Raw genomic sequence first — 17,021 nt, forward strand, 5'->3', positions numbered from 1 at the left:
ATTTTTCCTCCAGTACAAAGGGACGGAGTGGGTCAGAGACCTGCAGCGTATCCAACAGCTGCAAAAATAAAGCAGCAGATTCTGACTTTCTTCATCACACACGTTGCAATCAGTCTCATAAAGACCACACTTTACACACATTTGATGTCTGTAGTTTTTTGGGAAACATTCACTTTGTTACCGAGAATTAGAGATAACATTGATTCATAAAAAGGTTGTTGGTTTATCTCACACTGGAAACAGGAAGTCGGCTCACTTATATTCACGTTATGTCTTGTTGGTTTAATACGTACAAAAATAGAAACAAAAAAGAAACAAAACAACCAAACAAAGATGTAAAATGACAAAAAAGTGACAAACAAGACACAAAGTTACCAAAAATGACACAACATAATCAGGAAACGATTTAAAATGACAAAAAAAGACCAGAAAAGACACAAAATGACCCCAAATAAGACACAGAATGATCAAGAAAAGACACAAAATGACCAAAAAAAGACATTAAATGACCAAAAAAAGAGACAAAATGACCAAAAAAATACATCAAATGACCAAAAAAGAAAGAAAACAACGAGAAAAAAAGATCTAAAATGACAGAAAAACGACACAAAGTTTCCAAAAGTTCTAGTAGGTGCAGCAGGTTGTTATCAGCTCACAAAAATTCATAAATAAGATGTAAAATCACAAAGAAGAAAAAAAAACACAAAATAAAAAAAAGACACATGATGGAGAAAAATGTAAAATGATTTAAAAAAGACACAAAAAGAAAGAAAACCCCAAAAAAGACACAAATGATAAGACATTTAATGGGGGAAAAAAGGAAACAAAACAACCAGAAAAATATGTAAAATGACAAAAAAAAGAAAAAAATGGTGGAGAAAAGACAGAAAACTACCAAAAAAAGAAACAAAATGATCAAGAAAAAATGTAAAATGACCAAAAAGACACAAAACATTACCAAAAGATTCACTTTGTTACTGAGGATTAGAGAAGATTGACTCATTAAAACGTTGTTAGTTTATCTCAGACTGGAAACAGAAAGTCTGGCTCTGCTCACTTATTCACGTTACATCTTGTTGGTTTAATTCGTTCAAAAATAGAAATGTGTAAAAGATAATTTATTTGTTTTGTTACATGCTGGAACTTGACGAACAATCATTTATTCGTCAGAACATCTGTGCAGTGTGTCAGCTGGTTGGCTTCTAGATGAAACAAATGATGTAAGGTGTTAATTTGTGAGTTTTGAGGTGTTGGTAGGTGGATTTCTGATCTTTGCATGGAGCTAACTGTTTCCATCTGCTTCAAGTCTTTATGCTAAGCTAAGCTAATCCTCTGACTCTGCACTTAAAGGGGAACCCCAGAGACCGACAGATCAAAGTGACTGCATTTATACCAACACTGGTATTCTTTGCACGGCTGCAATTTAAGGAAAATCTTGGTGAAGTTTTCATTTTCATTCGCGATGTAAACAGCTTAGTAGAAATCTTGTATTTTCAGACGAATGGCAAAAGCGATTTAAAATGGTTTTTGCATGTAAATGTAGTCATACATAGTGTTTTTTCAGGTTTCAGAAAGCTTTTATTGTCTCCAGAGGGAGCTGAGAGAAGTTGTAAAATGACCAAAAAAGACCCGAAAAGACAAACAATTACCAAAAGAAGACACAAAATTACCAAAAAGACACAAAATTACCAAAAAGAAGACACAAAATTAATAAAAAGAAGACACAAAGTACCGGAAGGAAGACAAAAAATTACCAAAAAAGGCACAAAATTACCAAAAAACCAACACAAAATTACCAGAAAAAGACACAAAAAGATGGGAAATAACCAATAAACACAAAAAAAACCACAAAGTTACCAACAAAAGACACAAAATGATCAAGAAAAGATGTAAAATGAAAAAAAAAGACACAAAACCTTACCAAAGGAAGACACAGAATTACCAGAAAAGATATGTAGATGTAAAGTGACACAAAAAGAATCAAAATGATGGACAAAAGATGAGAAATGACCAAAAAAGACAAATGATCAGCTGCATTATGGGTAATGTAGGCTCAAGGCTTTGAATATGAATGCTGGGATTAAGAGATGATATCTCTTTTGTATCTTTTTTGGGTAATTGTGTGTGTTTTCGGGTCTTTTTTGGTCATTTTCTATCTTAACTAACTTAAGTTTGTGTGTTTTTTCTCATTTTGATATTTTTGGGTTGTTTTTTTTTCTTTTTTGATAATTTTGTGTCTTCTTTTGTTAATTTTGTGTCTTTTTTATTGTCATTTTACATATTTTTTGGGTAATTTTGTATTTTGTTTTTGATAATTCTGTAAGCTGATAGCAACCTGCTGCACCTACTAGAAGGTGGAGTAGGCCTCTAATCCGCCATATTTATAGGATGATAACGCTGATAAACGACTCATTAGAGTGATAAAATCAGCTGCTATTGTCTTGTTGACATGTACTGAATCATTCACATTTTTTGTCATTTTATATCTCTGTTCGGTTGTTTTGTTTCTATTTTGGTCATTTAATGTCCTTTTTGGTAATTTTGCGTCTTTTTTGTCTTTTTTGTCATTTTAGATATTTTTGGGGCAATTTTTTGTTTTTTTTTGTGTTTTTGTCATTTTACATATTTGGTAATTTTGTGTGTTTTTGTCTTTTTGTCATTTTACATCTTTTTTGGGGTAATTTGTGTCTTTTTTGGTAATTTGTGAGCTGATAACAACCTGCTGCACCTACTAGAAGGTGGAGTAGGCCTCTACTCGTCCATATTTATGGATGATCACAGTTGATAAACGACTCATTAGAGTGATAAAGACAAAAACAGCTGCTATTGTCTCACAACCTACAGGACACATTTGACATGTTGTTATTTAAAAATGTCATTGTGAGTCTGAAGTGTGATACTAAAGACATAAAACTGATATCGACTTTTAGGATTAAGATTATCAACTTAGTTTTGCTTCTGTGGATTCCTCCAAAAAGACATTAAATGACCAAAAAAGAAACAAAACAACCAAAAAAAGATGTAAAAGGACAAAAAAAGGACAAAAACACACAAAGTTACCAAAAGAAGATACAAAATGGTGGACAAAAGATAAAAAATCACCAAGAAAGACCCGAAAGGACACAAAATTACCAAAAAGCAACACAAAATAACAAAAATACCCCACAAAATTACCATAAAATGACAAAAAATTACCAAAAAACACACAAAATTGACAGAAACAAAACAACCAAAAAAAGATGTAAAATGACAAGAGACATAAAGACCCAAAGTTACCAAAAAAGACTGATGGAGAAAAGATAGAAAATTACCAAAAAAGACCCGAAAGGACACAAAATTACCAAAGAAAACACACAAAATCAGCAAAAAAAGACACAAAATTAACAAAACCACACACAAAATTACCCCCCAAAACACCTTAAGTGACCAAAAAAGAAAGAAAAGAAATGTAAACTGACAAAAGAGACAAAAAAAGACACAAAATGATGAAGATTCAGGATCTGCTTTGATTTTGGAAAACAATAAAATCTTTCAAATAAAACCTTGAGAGTTTATAAGTCAAGAAGCCATGGTTATTCTGTATATTTCCTCTAATTCACACATGTTTAACTATACGTCCTCCTCTTAAAAAGAATTTGCATAGACTTGTTTGAGTGTTTTGTGGTTTGCTGGTTAGTTTCCCCTGAAGGTGACTGTGTTCTTGTAATACTCTTATAATAATCCTATAATATCTCCATAGGAGCTGCTGCAGCATGCCTGCCAGTACAGGCTCGGCGATTTAATGTTGTTAATTTGGGAAATCGTGTGTTTTTATACATAAAATAACTTTATATTGAGTTTCTTAGTCTTCACAAAATCCACAGCCACAGGTGGGTGAAAAAAACCCGCAGAGCCGCAAATCGTCATCTGTTTCGAGTTGCTGCGGCAGAGAAAGGGTTAAGAGTCACATGGTAGCGGGTGGTATTATCAGCCCTGGGCTAAAAAAAAAAAAAAAAAAAAAAGTGTATGTGCAGGAAAAAAAACCTTTAGGAGAACAAAGAAATCAGAGTCTATTTAAAGAGAGGTAGCCACTGCGCACCGCTCACAGCTGCGCCAAATCCAGCCTGCCTGTGCACCAGCAGCACCAACAGCAGCTCCAGCACCTCCAGCACCTCCAGCACCTCCACCTCCACCTCCAGCAGCAGCAGCAGCAGCGGCGGCGGCGGATCGGCTCCGGACGGCGGCGAGGATGCGGACTTCTCTGCTCGTGTGCTGCTGCGTCTTTGCGCTGCAATGCGTCCCGAGCACGCTCTGTGTCCCGGTGCGGGGACCCGGCAGGTACAAGCTGGCACCGGTGAGTCCACTTTTTTTCTTTTCTTTTCTTTTTCACTTTTTGCAAAGTCGAAACACAAAAACTTTTCTGCAGAAGTTTGGAAGTTGGTGTTTTTTGTATGTTTTTGGCGCATAATGAGTCGGGGTGCTTTCACTTTTTGGCACGCAAGGGGAAATATTTATTCTGTAGCATTTTAAAGGAATCTGCAGACTTTCTTCTGCTACAAGTGGCTCTCCCACCCCCTAAACACACACACACACCACTCGGACTACACACACAAACACACACTTGTGCACAATGGTTTGCACAACAGTTTCTCGCGAAGTATTAGTGCAATCATCAATCATCAATTATGGTTAGTAGTTGGAAAAACTCAAACATGTATTTGTGCAGAATAACAGTTAGAATGACAGAAAACACCACTCGCACCACACACACACACACACACACACACACACACACACACACGCACACATGCACGGTAGTTTGCAAAACAGTTTTCTCGTGCAGCGAAATGAGTCACTTTGCTCTCGAGTAAATACAATCCACATTCTTGGTTAACCAGTCGACACACTTCTGCAGCTTCATGTGCTCCGCGCGCACGCACACACATGCACGCGCTTTCCTCGGAATCATCAGCATCAATGAATGACGCTCATGTTGTAATTAAGTAAAATGGGTATTTTTACGCGCGCACAGGAGCTGACCTGTCACTGTAATCAGCCCGGGAGCTGCAGAAATCACTATCATCACTATTTACTTTGTGTGTGCTCAGCAGCCGCAGATCTGGGAAGAGAGTCGTGACTTTGCAGCCAAAAATCCCTCACTGCTTGTGTTCTGAGCGTGCAGGATGACAGCAGAGTGTTTTGGTTTTTGGCTCTGATCGGCAGGGAGGAGAGAGAGAGAGAGAGAGAGAGAGAGGGAGAGAGAGAGAGAGAGAGAGAGAGAGAGAGAGAGAGAGAGAGAGAATAAAGGTTGCTGAGTTCCCCTGTCTGCAGGGCAGGAAGCAGTAATAACAGGTCTTAAAGGCATTTTGTCAACAACGCCATAAAAGAGAGGGGTCCTCCATATGGACCCGGCATGACGGCGTCAGTGACACGCGTTACAAAAAGTCACTCATGTTTTTTATGACTTATTTTCATACTATTTAGTGTCATTTTCATTCATATATGAGCCTCATTTTCTCCTCCTGTAGTACTGCACATCTGACCACATGCTGCAACTCTTTATTTATTGTAATATTTCCTCTTAACCCTCAAACAAGCCGTTTCAGGGTATATGTTTTTGCTCTTTTTACATTCTTCTCTCTGTGTCGTTGTATTTCTCTGCAATATATAAAGTCCTGCAGCTCTGTGAAATCAGCACAATCATGGCTAGAAGTGGGAACAATTCAAACATGTCTTTGTGCAGAATAACACAGTTAGAATGAGAGAAAAAGTAGAATGTCTCAGATAAATAATTTTTTATAAATTGGAATAAAATTGAATTTATATATAAACACTTTTCCAAGTGCCGACAAGTATCATGAATATTGGGGGAAAAACAGTTTTCTCCACATACATAATCAAGTGTTGTTTTGTCTCCTGTCCTCTCCTCTCTGCTCTGTGTAAACAGCCTCTCCTGTCCTCTCCTCTCTGCTCTGTGTAAACAGATTCTCAGTGAATATTTGTCTCGTGACCGTTGGTCTCAGCAGAATCAATCATGTCTTCACAGTGTCTCTGAGGAGCAGAATTTAATGTTTTTAACAGGATCTGGTTCGTGCAGATGCTTTATTTTAAATGACACATGGAGAAGAAAGAGATTCTGACACAAATATCAACATTTTAAGCTTAATTTTGGTCACTTTTTGTTACTAAAACTTTACTACCCTATGATCCGTTTGCAGACTGCCAGAAAGTTCAAATTCCAATGATAACGCCTGTTTTTACATTTTCTTTCTACAATAAACCGATGAGTTTTGGCGATCTTTCAAAGAAAACATGCCTTTCAATCCTGAGGCAGAATGGTGGGGTTCAGAGGGTTAATATGTTCTGGTGTTGTAATCTTTCATGTTTACTCCAGCCTTGTTTATATGCTCTCTTCTCGTGTGTCATGAAACTTCTGACTGACTGAAACAAACCCTTATTTACGCAGAATCGGCCGGTTAGTTGCATGCTTTTTCTCCAGGAATGTCCTGTTTACAGGTAACACTGAAAAATAAGGAATCTATCAAAACAAACAGGCGGCTCAGATAAGCAGTGACACAGAAGAATGTGGCGGTTAGTGAGAATCGTGCTGGTGCTTCTGAGCAGGATTGAAGTGGTGATTGTTAGCTACGGGAGCAGGTTATTTCAGGAGAGTAAATATATTTTGGTATTTCCCTGAAGCACCAACATGGTCAGCATCAGCCAGGAACACAAACCACAAGCTGCATGCATCTGTCAGTCAGGCAGGAACAAATAATGTCCAGGAAAGAAGCATAAAAGCTGAACGAACGATTTCCTGAACGTCTTAAAGGTCTTTGGCTCGGCTCGCACCAGATGCTGACGGAGCAAAGTTCATCTGCTTGACCTCGTGAAAGAGGAGGTGCTAAAGGTCAGGGAGCAGGAGGAGCTCTGTCTGATCCACAATACAACACTTTCACTGTCAAGATCCTCCAGCAGCAGGAATCACTGACTAGTCCAAACTAAATCATGTCAAGTAAACAGCAGTCATGCATAATCATTAACTGTCAGCTGTTTGGCTGCATTGTGGGTAATGTAGGCACAAGGCTTTGAAGAAGAATGCTGGGATTAAGAGATGATATATCTTTTGTTTCTTTTTTGGTCATTGTGTGTCTTTTTTTGTAATTTTGTTAAATTTTTTGGTAATTTTGTGTATTTTTTTTGTAATTTGTGTATTTTCTGGTCTATTTTGTCATTTAACACCTTTTAAGGTCATTTAACGTCTTTTTGGTCATTTTGTGTCTTTTCTTGATCATTCTGTGTCTTTTTTTGGGTAAGTTTGTGTCTTTTTTGGGTAATTTTGTGTCTTTTCTGTGTCTTTTTTTGTCATTTTACATGTTTTTTTGGTTGTTGTTTTTTTCTTTTTGGGTCTGTTTGTGTCTTTTTGTGTTTTTTGTCATTTTACATCTTTTCTTGATCATTTTGTGTTTTTCTTTGTAACTTTGTGTCTTTTTTGTCATTTTTGTCATTTTTACATCTTCTTTTCTTTTTTGTTCATTTAATGTCATTTTTGGGTAATTTTGTGTCTAATTTTGGTAATATTTTATCTTTTTGGTTATTTTACATCCTTTCTTCATCATTTTTGTGTCTTTTTTGGCAATCTTGTGTGTTTTTTTGTCTTTTTTTGGTAATTTTGTGAGCTGATAACAACTTGCTGCACCTACTAGAAGGTGGAGTAGGCCTCTCGTCGTCCATATTTATGGGATGATAACAGCTGAAAAATGACTCATTACAGTGATAAAGACCAAATTTACTGCTATTGTCAAGATACAGGACACATGTTTTTACTTTTAAAAACGTCATTATGAGTCTGAAGTGTTACACTACAACACACGAGACTGATGTCGACTTTTAGCATTAAGATTCTTTTTCAAATTGTCAAAAACATGGGGAATTTTCTCTGTATTTATTCTGCAAATTTGTAAGACCTCGCAAAAGAGGAGGTGCTAAAGGTCAGTGAGCAGGGTGAGCTCTGTCTGATCCACACTACAACACTTTCACTGTCAAGATCCTCCAGCAGCAGGAATCACTGACCCGTATGTGTCTGCTTTAAACTACATCTGCTCATGTAAACAGCACACTGCACAAAAGGTGTGTATAAAAACAAGATAAAAACACTTAATCTGAGGGAAATGATCTTGCTGCATGGACAGATAATTTCACTTGACAAGATTTCTTAAGTTAAGATTGTTAAATCTAGAAATAATCATGTTGAACGCTTAAAAAAAGAAATTAACTCTTAAAACAAAATAAATTATGTAACACTTCTGAATCTAAAGTTTTTTTTAACTTGGAAAGAAACAAATAATTTGCAGTGCACTCTGCTCGGGCCAGTTCATCGCTGCCTGCAGCTTCAATTGAAGTGAAGAGTTTAAAATAAGAACAGGTTGTAACATCAAATTGTCTTGAAGAAGATTTTTTACTAGTGATTGAGACCATAGTGTTGTCCTAAAAAAACATTTCTGAGGTAATAAATCAAGTGAGAAGTTTTCTCATTTTGTATTGAAATGAATGGACCCAAATGCTTCTGCAGCCACCGTCAGCGCCCCCTGCTGGAATTTTCGGTAGAATGCATCTTGAGGCACTTCCTGGTTTGCCTCACTGTTTAGACCCGGAGGTTGCCGCCTGCTGTCACTGACACATAATTTCTGCAGCCTGCTGAGTCAAAGAGACGCAATTTTATTTTCTTCATTTATCACTAGCAAAATTGGCTAGTAACTTGACAAATGTTACCCGACAAAGTTAATTTTTAGCCGCATTTGGCAGGTTGGTAGGTGTCACTTAAAAGTCCTGGTGATAACCGTCGTATAAGAGCAGTGCAGATCTGCAGTGAGAGGGAAACACAGAACTCGTGGCTAGGCCTGTCATGATAATGATGATTTTTAGATATTTCATAGCTTTACTGATAGTACAGATATGATGGGGGGAGACAGAGAGGAAGACATGCTGGAAAGGGCTCTGAGCCGGATTCGAACCCGGGCCGCCTGCTTGTGAGGACTGAGCCTCTGTGGTATGTGCTGTAACAGGTGTGCCGTCCCCCGCAATAACACATTTTTTGGGTCGATATATTTTCCCAGAAACTGTCACGATAAACGATAGTATCGTTGTATCAATGTTGTTTTAGTTTCATGACGATATTAGATAGGGCTGGGACTCGATTAAAAAAATTAATCTAATTAATTAGAGACTTTGTAATTAATTGATCGAAATTAATCGCATTTTAATCGCATATAAATATTTGACCTGAGAACAGTGAGAAGTAATTTTTTTCACATGGATTTTTAGTATACCGTTGAATAATGACTGAATACATAAGCTTAAGCAACAAAAATATTGTTTATTTTTGTTCAAGTCCAACAGACCAGTGCATTTTTTGCCATTGAGTGTAGCAATAGCACATTTATAAATATAGTACATTTCATAAATCCAGGTAGCCTATAGGTAGGTAGACCTTCTGTAAACTAGAATACTTTGGTTTTTTAAGTAAAACACAATCCACGCTAGCTAGCACACTAGCCGCTAGCTGCTATATGTTTTGCATTATGTGAATATGTGAATTCCTTGTTACATAGCAACACAACCATGCTCTTATGGACGCTTCCATCCGTTGGTTTTTAGTAACTAAATGTCCCATCATCCACGGGGCCAACCAAAGGTCTCATCAGCTTCTTCCTTCATGTTCACTGTGGTTTGTTGTTGTCTCAACTCATCAACGCTAGTTGGTGCTCCAGTATAATCGGTCCTCCTGAAACTCATCCAGTGAGAAACGTTCCGCAGTGCAAAAATAAGTGCGATTAAAATGCGTCAATTTTTTTAACACATTAAAAGTCCCGGCCCTAATATTAGATAATAAGTACTTCCTTTTCCACAGCAACTGACTTTTGTAATGTAATGCTGCAAATGTTTTGACAGGCAGTGCGAATTGCCAAAAAAACAATACTTCCCAAGCAGCCATTCCAGCTGTTTATATGTTATTTTAATAATAAAATAATATAAAACATAATGATTATCTCATTGCAATGTTTTGTTAACAGAGCCTGAAAGTCTATTTTATTTCTTTTGGTTGTAGTTTATTTATGTAAGTTTTATTTATCTAGGATATTTTAATATTTCTTTTCCACATTTCAATTCCAATGTTCAATATTCTCCAGATTTAGAAATTGAATTCCTTTAAAGGCTCATAAATCTCACCTGACAGTGAAATTATTGTTTGGATTGATTCTGACATAACTACCAGTTCACTGTGTGTTGATTCATTAGTAACCGTGCTCTGTTTATGCATACTTTACATTCTTCTGCACAGTTTGATCCACAGTAATCAGGAGCCGGCCCATTGTACTGTTATGACATGTCGTGATTATGTGTCCAGGTTTCTGCTCACGACAAATGTTTCACATTATCAGAGGCTGCTGCACCTGTGGTGACAGCGTTGTTATGTCTGCTGGTCATCTCTAGAAAGTCTAATCTGTAGTTTTGTCAATTTGTTCCCCTGGTTGTTGACAAAAGAGTGAGTGATTACACAGGCCCGGGCAGGCCTCAGAGTCTGTGGCATCTCACAGAGTGCCTGTTTTCTCTGAGCAGTGAAGAGGGGGAGCTAACCGCTAACTGTTTTTGTCAATAAACCCAGAGTCCCTCTGCTCCTGCTCTCTGTTTTCCCCCATCATCGAAGCGATTGGTCGGGGAACCGTGAGAGCAAAGGTGACATCAGAGCCGGAGCGGGTTCCCATCGAGTGGATCTAGGTCACAGCTGCGCCGGGCAGGCCGCGAGTGGCCACAACAGGGGGGGATGCAGTTAAAAGGCACATGCACCCCTTCCTCATAAAGTTAATCAGATGCTTTTGTTCGTGAGGAGGAGGAGGAGGAGGAGGAGGAGGAGCCCCAAACCGTGTTCAGGCTCAGGTGATCCTGCTGGCTCCCTGTCAGGAATGGCTGCAGGATGGTGCTGGTACTTGAATTTATTAGAGTTCACATCACTGAGTTTCTGGATGACACAGAGCTGAAGTTTGCACCTTGATTTCATCTCTTGACCCACACAAAGATGGCAACGGCAGAAGCTTTTTCCATGGTGGCGAACAAAGAGAAATGTCGAGACAGGACTGATAGAGTTGGTAGTAGAAGGGAACAAGAATGGGGATGTCTTCTTCCAATATAGGCAGCGAGACAGCGAGCTGGTGCAACATGAATGCAGTTTAAGTTTAAGTCGTTTTAAGCATAGACTGTATATAAATAATGGAGGTAGTCACCGTGACGTCACCCGTTGGTCTGTGGCCCGTTGGAAGCATCGAGTTCAGCGTTAGACTCGTCGCCATCTTGCGTCGCCATCTTGTTTCTGATACGGGGAGCAGACCATATCTGGACTGTGGAGGAGGAGAGGGATCTCATCACCGACTACAGCCTCTCTACACCTCAACCTGACTGAGAGAAGCCGCTGCTAATTCATGTTAGCATTAGCTGGCGCATTAACTGGGATGTTAGTTTTGGCTAGCAACAAACAAAAACAAAATGTTTGTTACTGACCTCAGAAAACTGAGCAGCGACTCCTTGGAGTGTCTGTTAGTCCAACCAAACACTGAACAAGACATTTTTACTGAACAAAACGTTCAAATAAACGTCATTCAGTGAAAATACAGTAAAAGGGTCAAAGTTATGAGACCAAACCGCTAAACGTCCTTTTTTATATCCATATAACGTTATATATAACTTTATTGACACATTGCCGTGGATACGCATTGTTCTGCTTCTCTCCTGGTGACGGCTCGCCTTGTTAGTGACCTGTCAATCAAAGGTAGGTTTTTGCTAGCCAAAACTAACATCCCAGTTAATGCTAACATGAATTAGCAGCAGCTTCTCTCAGTCAGGTTGAGGTGTAGAGAGGCGTGTAGTCAGTGTCGTCAGATCCCTCGCGCTCCGCCACAGTCCAACTATGGTCTGTTCCCCGTATCAGAAACAAGATGGCGATGCAAGATGGCGACGAGTGTAACGATGAACTCGATGCTTCCAACGGGCCACAAACCAAGAGTGACATCACGGTGACTACGTCCATTATTTATATACAGTCTATGGTAGAAAACCATCTGGTTATTTAGTGAAATGCACAATGACAGTCCTGTCAGTAACCTATAACTCCAGGTGGTTAAAACTGCTAAACGCTAAATGTTTAGGTGATTCTGTGTCAGTGACTCAGAGGTGTTGTCGCCATGCTCGTGTTTTCACGTATAATTTCAGACAATAGAAATCCTGTCAGGAGGCTTTGTGACGACTTCACAAAAAAAACACCTCGAGACAATCAGCCTGTCAATTTAGGCAGCTAGACAGCAAGCTGGTGCAACATGGAAGCAATTTTTTAAGTCAATGTAAGTTGTAGTCCCAAAGCCACAAGACTAACACTGGCAGACATTAGAAACTTTACTAAATCTGCAACATTTGGAGCACACTGGGCAAACTTTGATTGGTGAAGTCGCAGCTTCAACCAATGGCTTCAAGAGTTTAATTTAGGAGCTGATATCTAGACATGTTCCATGGTTTTCTTGATCATGATTTTGGTTATTATCAAGAAAACCATGGATAATGTCTAGATATCAGCTCTAAAATTAAACTCTTATGAGCTATTTTTGTTGTTATTGTTATATTTGTCCAAACAAATGTACCTTTAGTTGTACCAGGCATTAAAATGAACAAGAAACTGAAGAAAACTATGGACTAATAATTTTTGCCATGACTGTATGTGGTTGTGAAATGGACCATGAAACAGCAAACTAATTATAATGTGTGTCACATCCTGCACTGTCCACAGTCAGCACATCATCATTCGCCCGAATTCACAGATGTGTGACCATACCCTGAGTCAGCATTTCTCAAACTGTGGAGGCTTGGGTTCTTGGTTTTTTTTTTAATTTAGGTCAGAACCTGTAGTAGGCGGAACCAATGTTTTGGCATCGGAGCATCCCAAACTCTATTCAGGACGTACAAATCCACTGCAATATTCTTAATCGGGTGAAAAGAAAAACGTGCAACAAAGCTAACAAGACAATGTCGGCCAATGTGAAGGATAATAACCATAACAGAGAGATATCCAGAGGGTTCAAAAGGTATTTTCCCTGCTAGATATCTGGAATGTGTCTGTTATCAGTTGGCGAGTGTCTTTGAACATTTTGCATAACTTGATCCAGACCCAAAAATGGCACCTATTCAGTCCAATCAGTGCATTTGCATGCGCAGAGAAAGTTTTCTAGCTCTGGGGGTTTACTTCCTGAATAGGAAGTCAGGCAATAAGTAAATAAATTACATCATTTTGTGTCTTTTTTTGGTGACTTTGTGTGGGGGTTTTTTTGTCCCTTTTTGTATCATTTTACATCTTTTTTGGTTGTTTTGTTTCTTTTTTGGTCATGTAATGTCTTCTTTTGGTAATTTTGTGTGTTTTTTGTGAAACAGCAAAAGTGGTTTGTAGATGTATTTCAATGCCAAGTCAATGGTGGTGGAAACAGTGACGTAAAAAAAAAAATAATGGCATTTTAATCGCATATAAATATTTGACCTGAGAACAGTGAGAAGTATTTTTTTTACATGGATTTTTAGTGTACCATTGAATAATGACTGAATACATAAGCTTAAGCAACAAAAATATTGTTCATTTTTGTTCAAGTCCAACAGACCAGTGCCATTTTTGCCATTAAGTGTAGCAATAGCATATTTATAAATATAGTACATTTCATAAATCCAGCTAGCCTATAGGTAGGTAGACCTTCTGTAAACTAGAATACTTTGGTTTTTGAAGTAAAACACAATCCACGCTAGCTAGCACACTAGCCGCTAGCTGCTATATGTTTAGCATTGAGGTGATACTTGAGGCTGGATGTGCTGCGGTGATATTGGAATTCCTTGTTGCCTAGCAACACAACCATGCTCTTATGGACGCTTCCATCCGTTGGTTTTTAGTAACTAAATGTCCCATCATCCACGGGGCCAACCAAAGGTCTCATCAGCTTCTTCCTTCATGTTCACTGTGGTTTGTTGTTGTCTCAACTCATCAACACTAGTTGGTGCTCCAGTATAATCGGTCCGCCTGAAACTCATCCAGTGAGAAACGTTCCGCGGTGCAAAAAAAAATAAAAAATTTTTAACACATTAATTTTTGCGGAAATAATTAATTTTAATTAACGTGTTAATGTCCCGTCCCTAGTTTTTTCAATTCTAGTTTTTTGTTAGTTTGTTAGTTTTCGTTAACTATAATAACCTTGATTTAAACAGCAGGTGTTGCTGCACTAATACTGTGATTCTAAAACCATCCCTCGTTCCCTAGAAGAAATAATCTTAACTTGGCTGAGATGTGACTGTGATGTCCTGACTTCACCTCTGACCTCTGACCTCAGCCTTTAGACCAGACTCTTTTCCTGTAAAGTTATTTCTACGCAACAAAGAAAGCTCAAACAAAGGAAGACAGCAGCCAGGTCTGCCTGGTACCCATTACTCCCCTGGGTCTGAGCCCTCAGTAATAATCACAGTCAACGATGAAATCATCGCTAAGTCATCCTGCAGCCAGACGGACAGAAGATCTGCCAGTCTCACGTCTCAGGGGAAGAGGGGTTTTTTTTAGCATGAGTTTGCCAGGAAAGATAGGAGATTTAAGCTGATGGCCAGATGGTTTATATCACCTTCCACTGCCGGTGTTTCTGATTTCCACATGAGATTAGCTGAGTAAGAAGGGAGATAATGAGGCATTTGTTGATGAGGAATCGTGCATGGCCTCCTCCTATCTGGCATTATAAACCCTCTCACTGTAAGCAAGTCAAACCCTTCAAATTTAAACCTTATCTCTCGGCTCACGTAAACACTCACTCATGACTTACTTCCTATCATCCGGATTCACTGTTACTACGTTTAGAAAGTCAGATATCATGTCAGTTTGTATCTCACCAGTCTGAGATGTTTTCTCTCCTCCTCCTGCAGTTATAATAATGTAATATAATATAAACTGTTTTTACGGTAAAAAACCGGCAGCTGTAGTTGCCAGAACTTTACCGTAATAAATACAGTGCAACTTTTTCTAATATTAGGGTAAAATTATATTAGCACTGTTGATTTCACGTTTAAGATTGCCATTTTATTCCATTTTTTACTGTATAAATAAAAGGTTTTTCCATCAAAAGAAACACTGTTCTGCCATATAATTGACAAGAAAATACTTTATAAATGCTGCATAAATCAAAGATTTTACCATTAAATATTACAGTTTATTTCTGTTAGAGATATGGTGTTTAGTACATTTAACCCTTTATCGGGCGAAGAACCGTATTTGGTAACTTCAGCGGATATCCAAAATAAGAAATAAAAATATTACGAGAAAAATGTTTTTACTAGATTAAAGTGGCAAATCTGCGTGGAAAAAACTCACAGATTTACGAGACAATGTGTGTGAAAATGATATGTTTTAGAAATATCATAAACATAAATACCATAAACGCCAAATCACAGATCTTTGACATTTAGGGGTAGAATTTTTATTTAAAACATCATAAATGTGTAAATCTATGTGGTCCACTTGGTCTGTGGTATATCCCTTATAATTTTCCTTTAACCCTTAATAGTGCACTCATTGAAATACTTGCAAATTCCAAATTTCAACCCTAGAGAATATTGGAGGATATAACATACTGTCAGAATGTGTAAAAAAAAAACCCATACGTTTAAATTTACGAGATTAAGGCGTCAAATCTAGGAGAAAAAATGTGCAGATTTATGAGATTTAAAGTGGTGAATCTGCGAGAAAAAAGTTGTTTTTTTTCCTCACTTTTGTCTCGTAAATCTGCGACTTTTTTCGAGTAGATTTGCCACTTTAAATCTCTTATATCTTCACATTTTTTTCTTGTAGATTTGGCACTTTAGTCTAGTAAATTTTACAAAAAATAAATGCAAAAATTACAGTGATGCTTGTATATATATTACATTGAATACATATTACAGTGTATTTTACAGTGGAGTAATGTATTTTTTAAAATACAAAACTGTAAAATACTGTTATGGCTGATATACACATTTAGGGTGTTTCATTGTTACTGAAACTGAATTAACTCATTCATCATTTTACGTCTTTTACTGTCATGGTTTTTCACCGTAAAATCTACAGACATTTTTTACAGTGTGTGTTTCTGTATTAAAAACACATGTTGCTGTGTGCTGCTGGACAAATTGGTTTCTGCCTTTTTTTGGGCAACATCAACTGTGAACAAGTAAGAGTTTTTAATGCTATTGATCAATGATCTGTGTTACTGTAAAGGGGTTGAAAGATACTAGAACCCGACAGATATTATTTGCAGATATCGGCCTTTTATAGGAATATCATATTTTATCAGCATCAGCATTTATCTTGTCTGATATCTGCCTAAATATACATTTTTTTACACAATTTATAATGCAGAAAATAATGCTTTGGGTGATTTAAAAATAATTATCAGCTATTTATTTATTTTTAATTTATTCTTTATTATTTTTATTATAATTTTGAATATTATTATAATCATTATTTTAAATAGTCATTTAATTGACTGACACTGTACATACATGATATGTATATCATATATTATACATTATTTATTTATTTATCTATTTATTTTATTCACTATTATTCATTATTATTATTTTTCTAATTTTCTCAGTTATGTAGTTCTTGAGTTATTTATAGAATTTGCTAATAATGTAATACATGAAAATAATGTTAAAATTGATTTGTTTGACAAAGTAGCTTTCACAGTTTTATTGCTGCAAAATCCACATAAAATATTATTTATTCTTTATTTAAATAGTATTTAATTGACTGACACTGAACATGCAGTACTGACATTTATCCATCTATCTATTTTATTTACATTTATTCTTTTTTGCTCAGTTATCATTTATAGAATTTGTTGACAATGTAATATATGAAAATAATGTCAAAATTAATTTGTTTTGAGTACCTTTCAGAGTACCTTTTTATAGAGAACAGTTTTATCGGTGCACAATACACATAA

The 17,021-nt window shown here is 37.1% G+C and overlaps 1 protein-coding gene across 1 annotated transcript in view; it reads left to right on the forward strand.

Moving 5' to 3' along the window:
* Window positions 1-3,762: 3,762 nt before the first annotated feature.
* Window positions 3,763-17,021, forward strand: part of LOC131974946 (stromelysin-3-like) — a 77,353-nt gene continuing 64,094 nt past the window's right edge. Inside the window, exon 1 of the mRNA XM_059337457.1 lies at window positions 3,763-4,333. Coding sequence (XP_059193440.1) covers window positions 4,229-4,333 — 105 coding nt within the window. The 5' untranslated portion in view covers window positions 3,763-4,228. The remainder of the gene's footprint in view (window positions 4,334-17,021) is intronic.

This window comes from Centropristis striata, chromosome 7 (genome assembly GCF_030273125.1).
Source record: "Centropristis striata isolate RG_2023a ecotype Rhode Island chromosome 7, C.striata_1.0, whole genome shotgun sequence".
Classification (NCBI taxonomy): Eukaryota; Metazoa; Chordata; class Actinopteri; order Perciformes; family Serranidae; genus Centropristis; species Centropristis striata.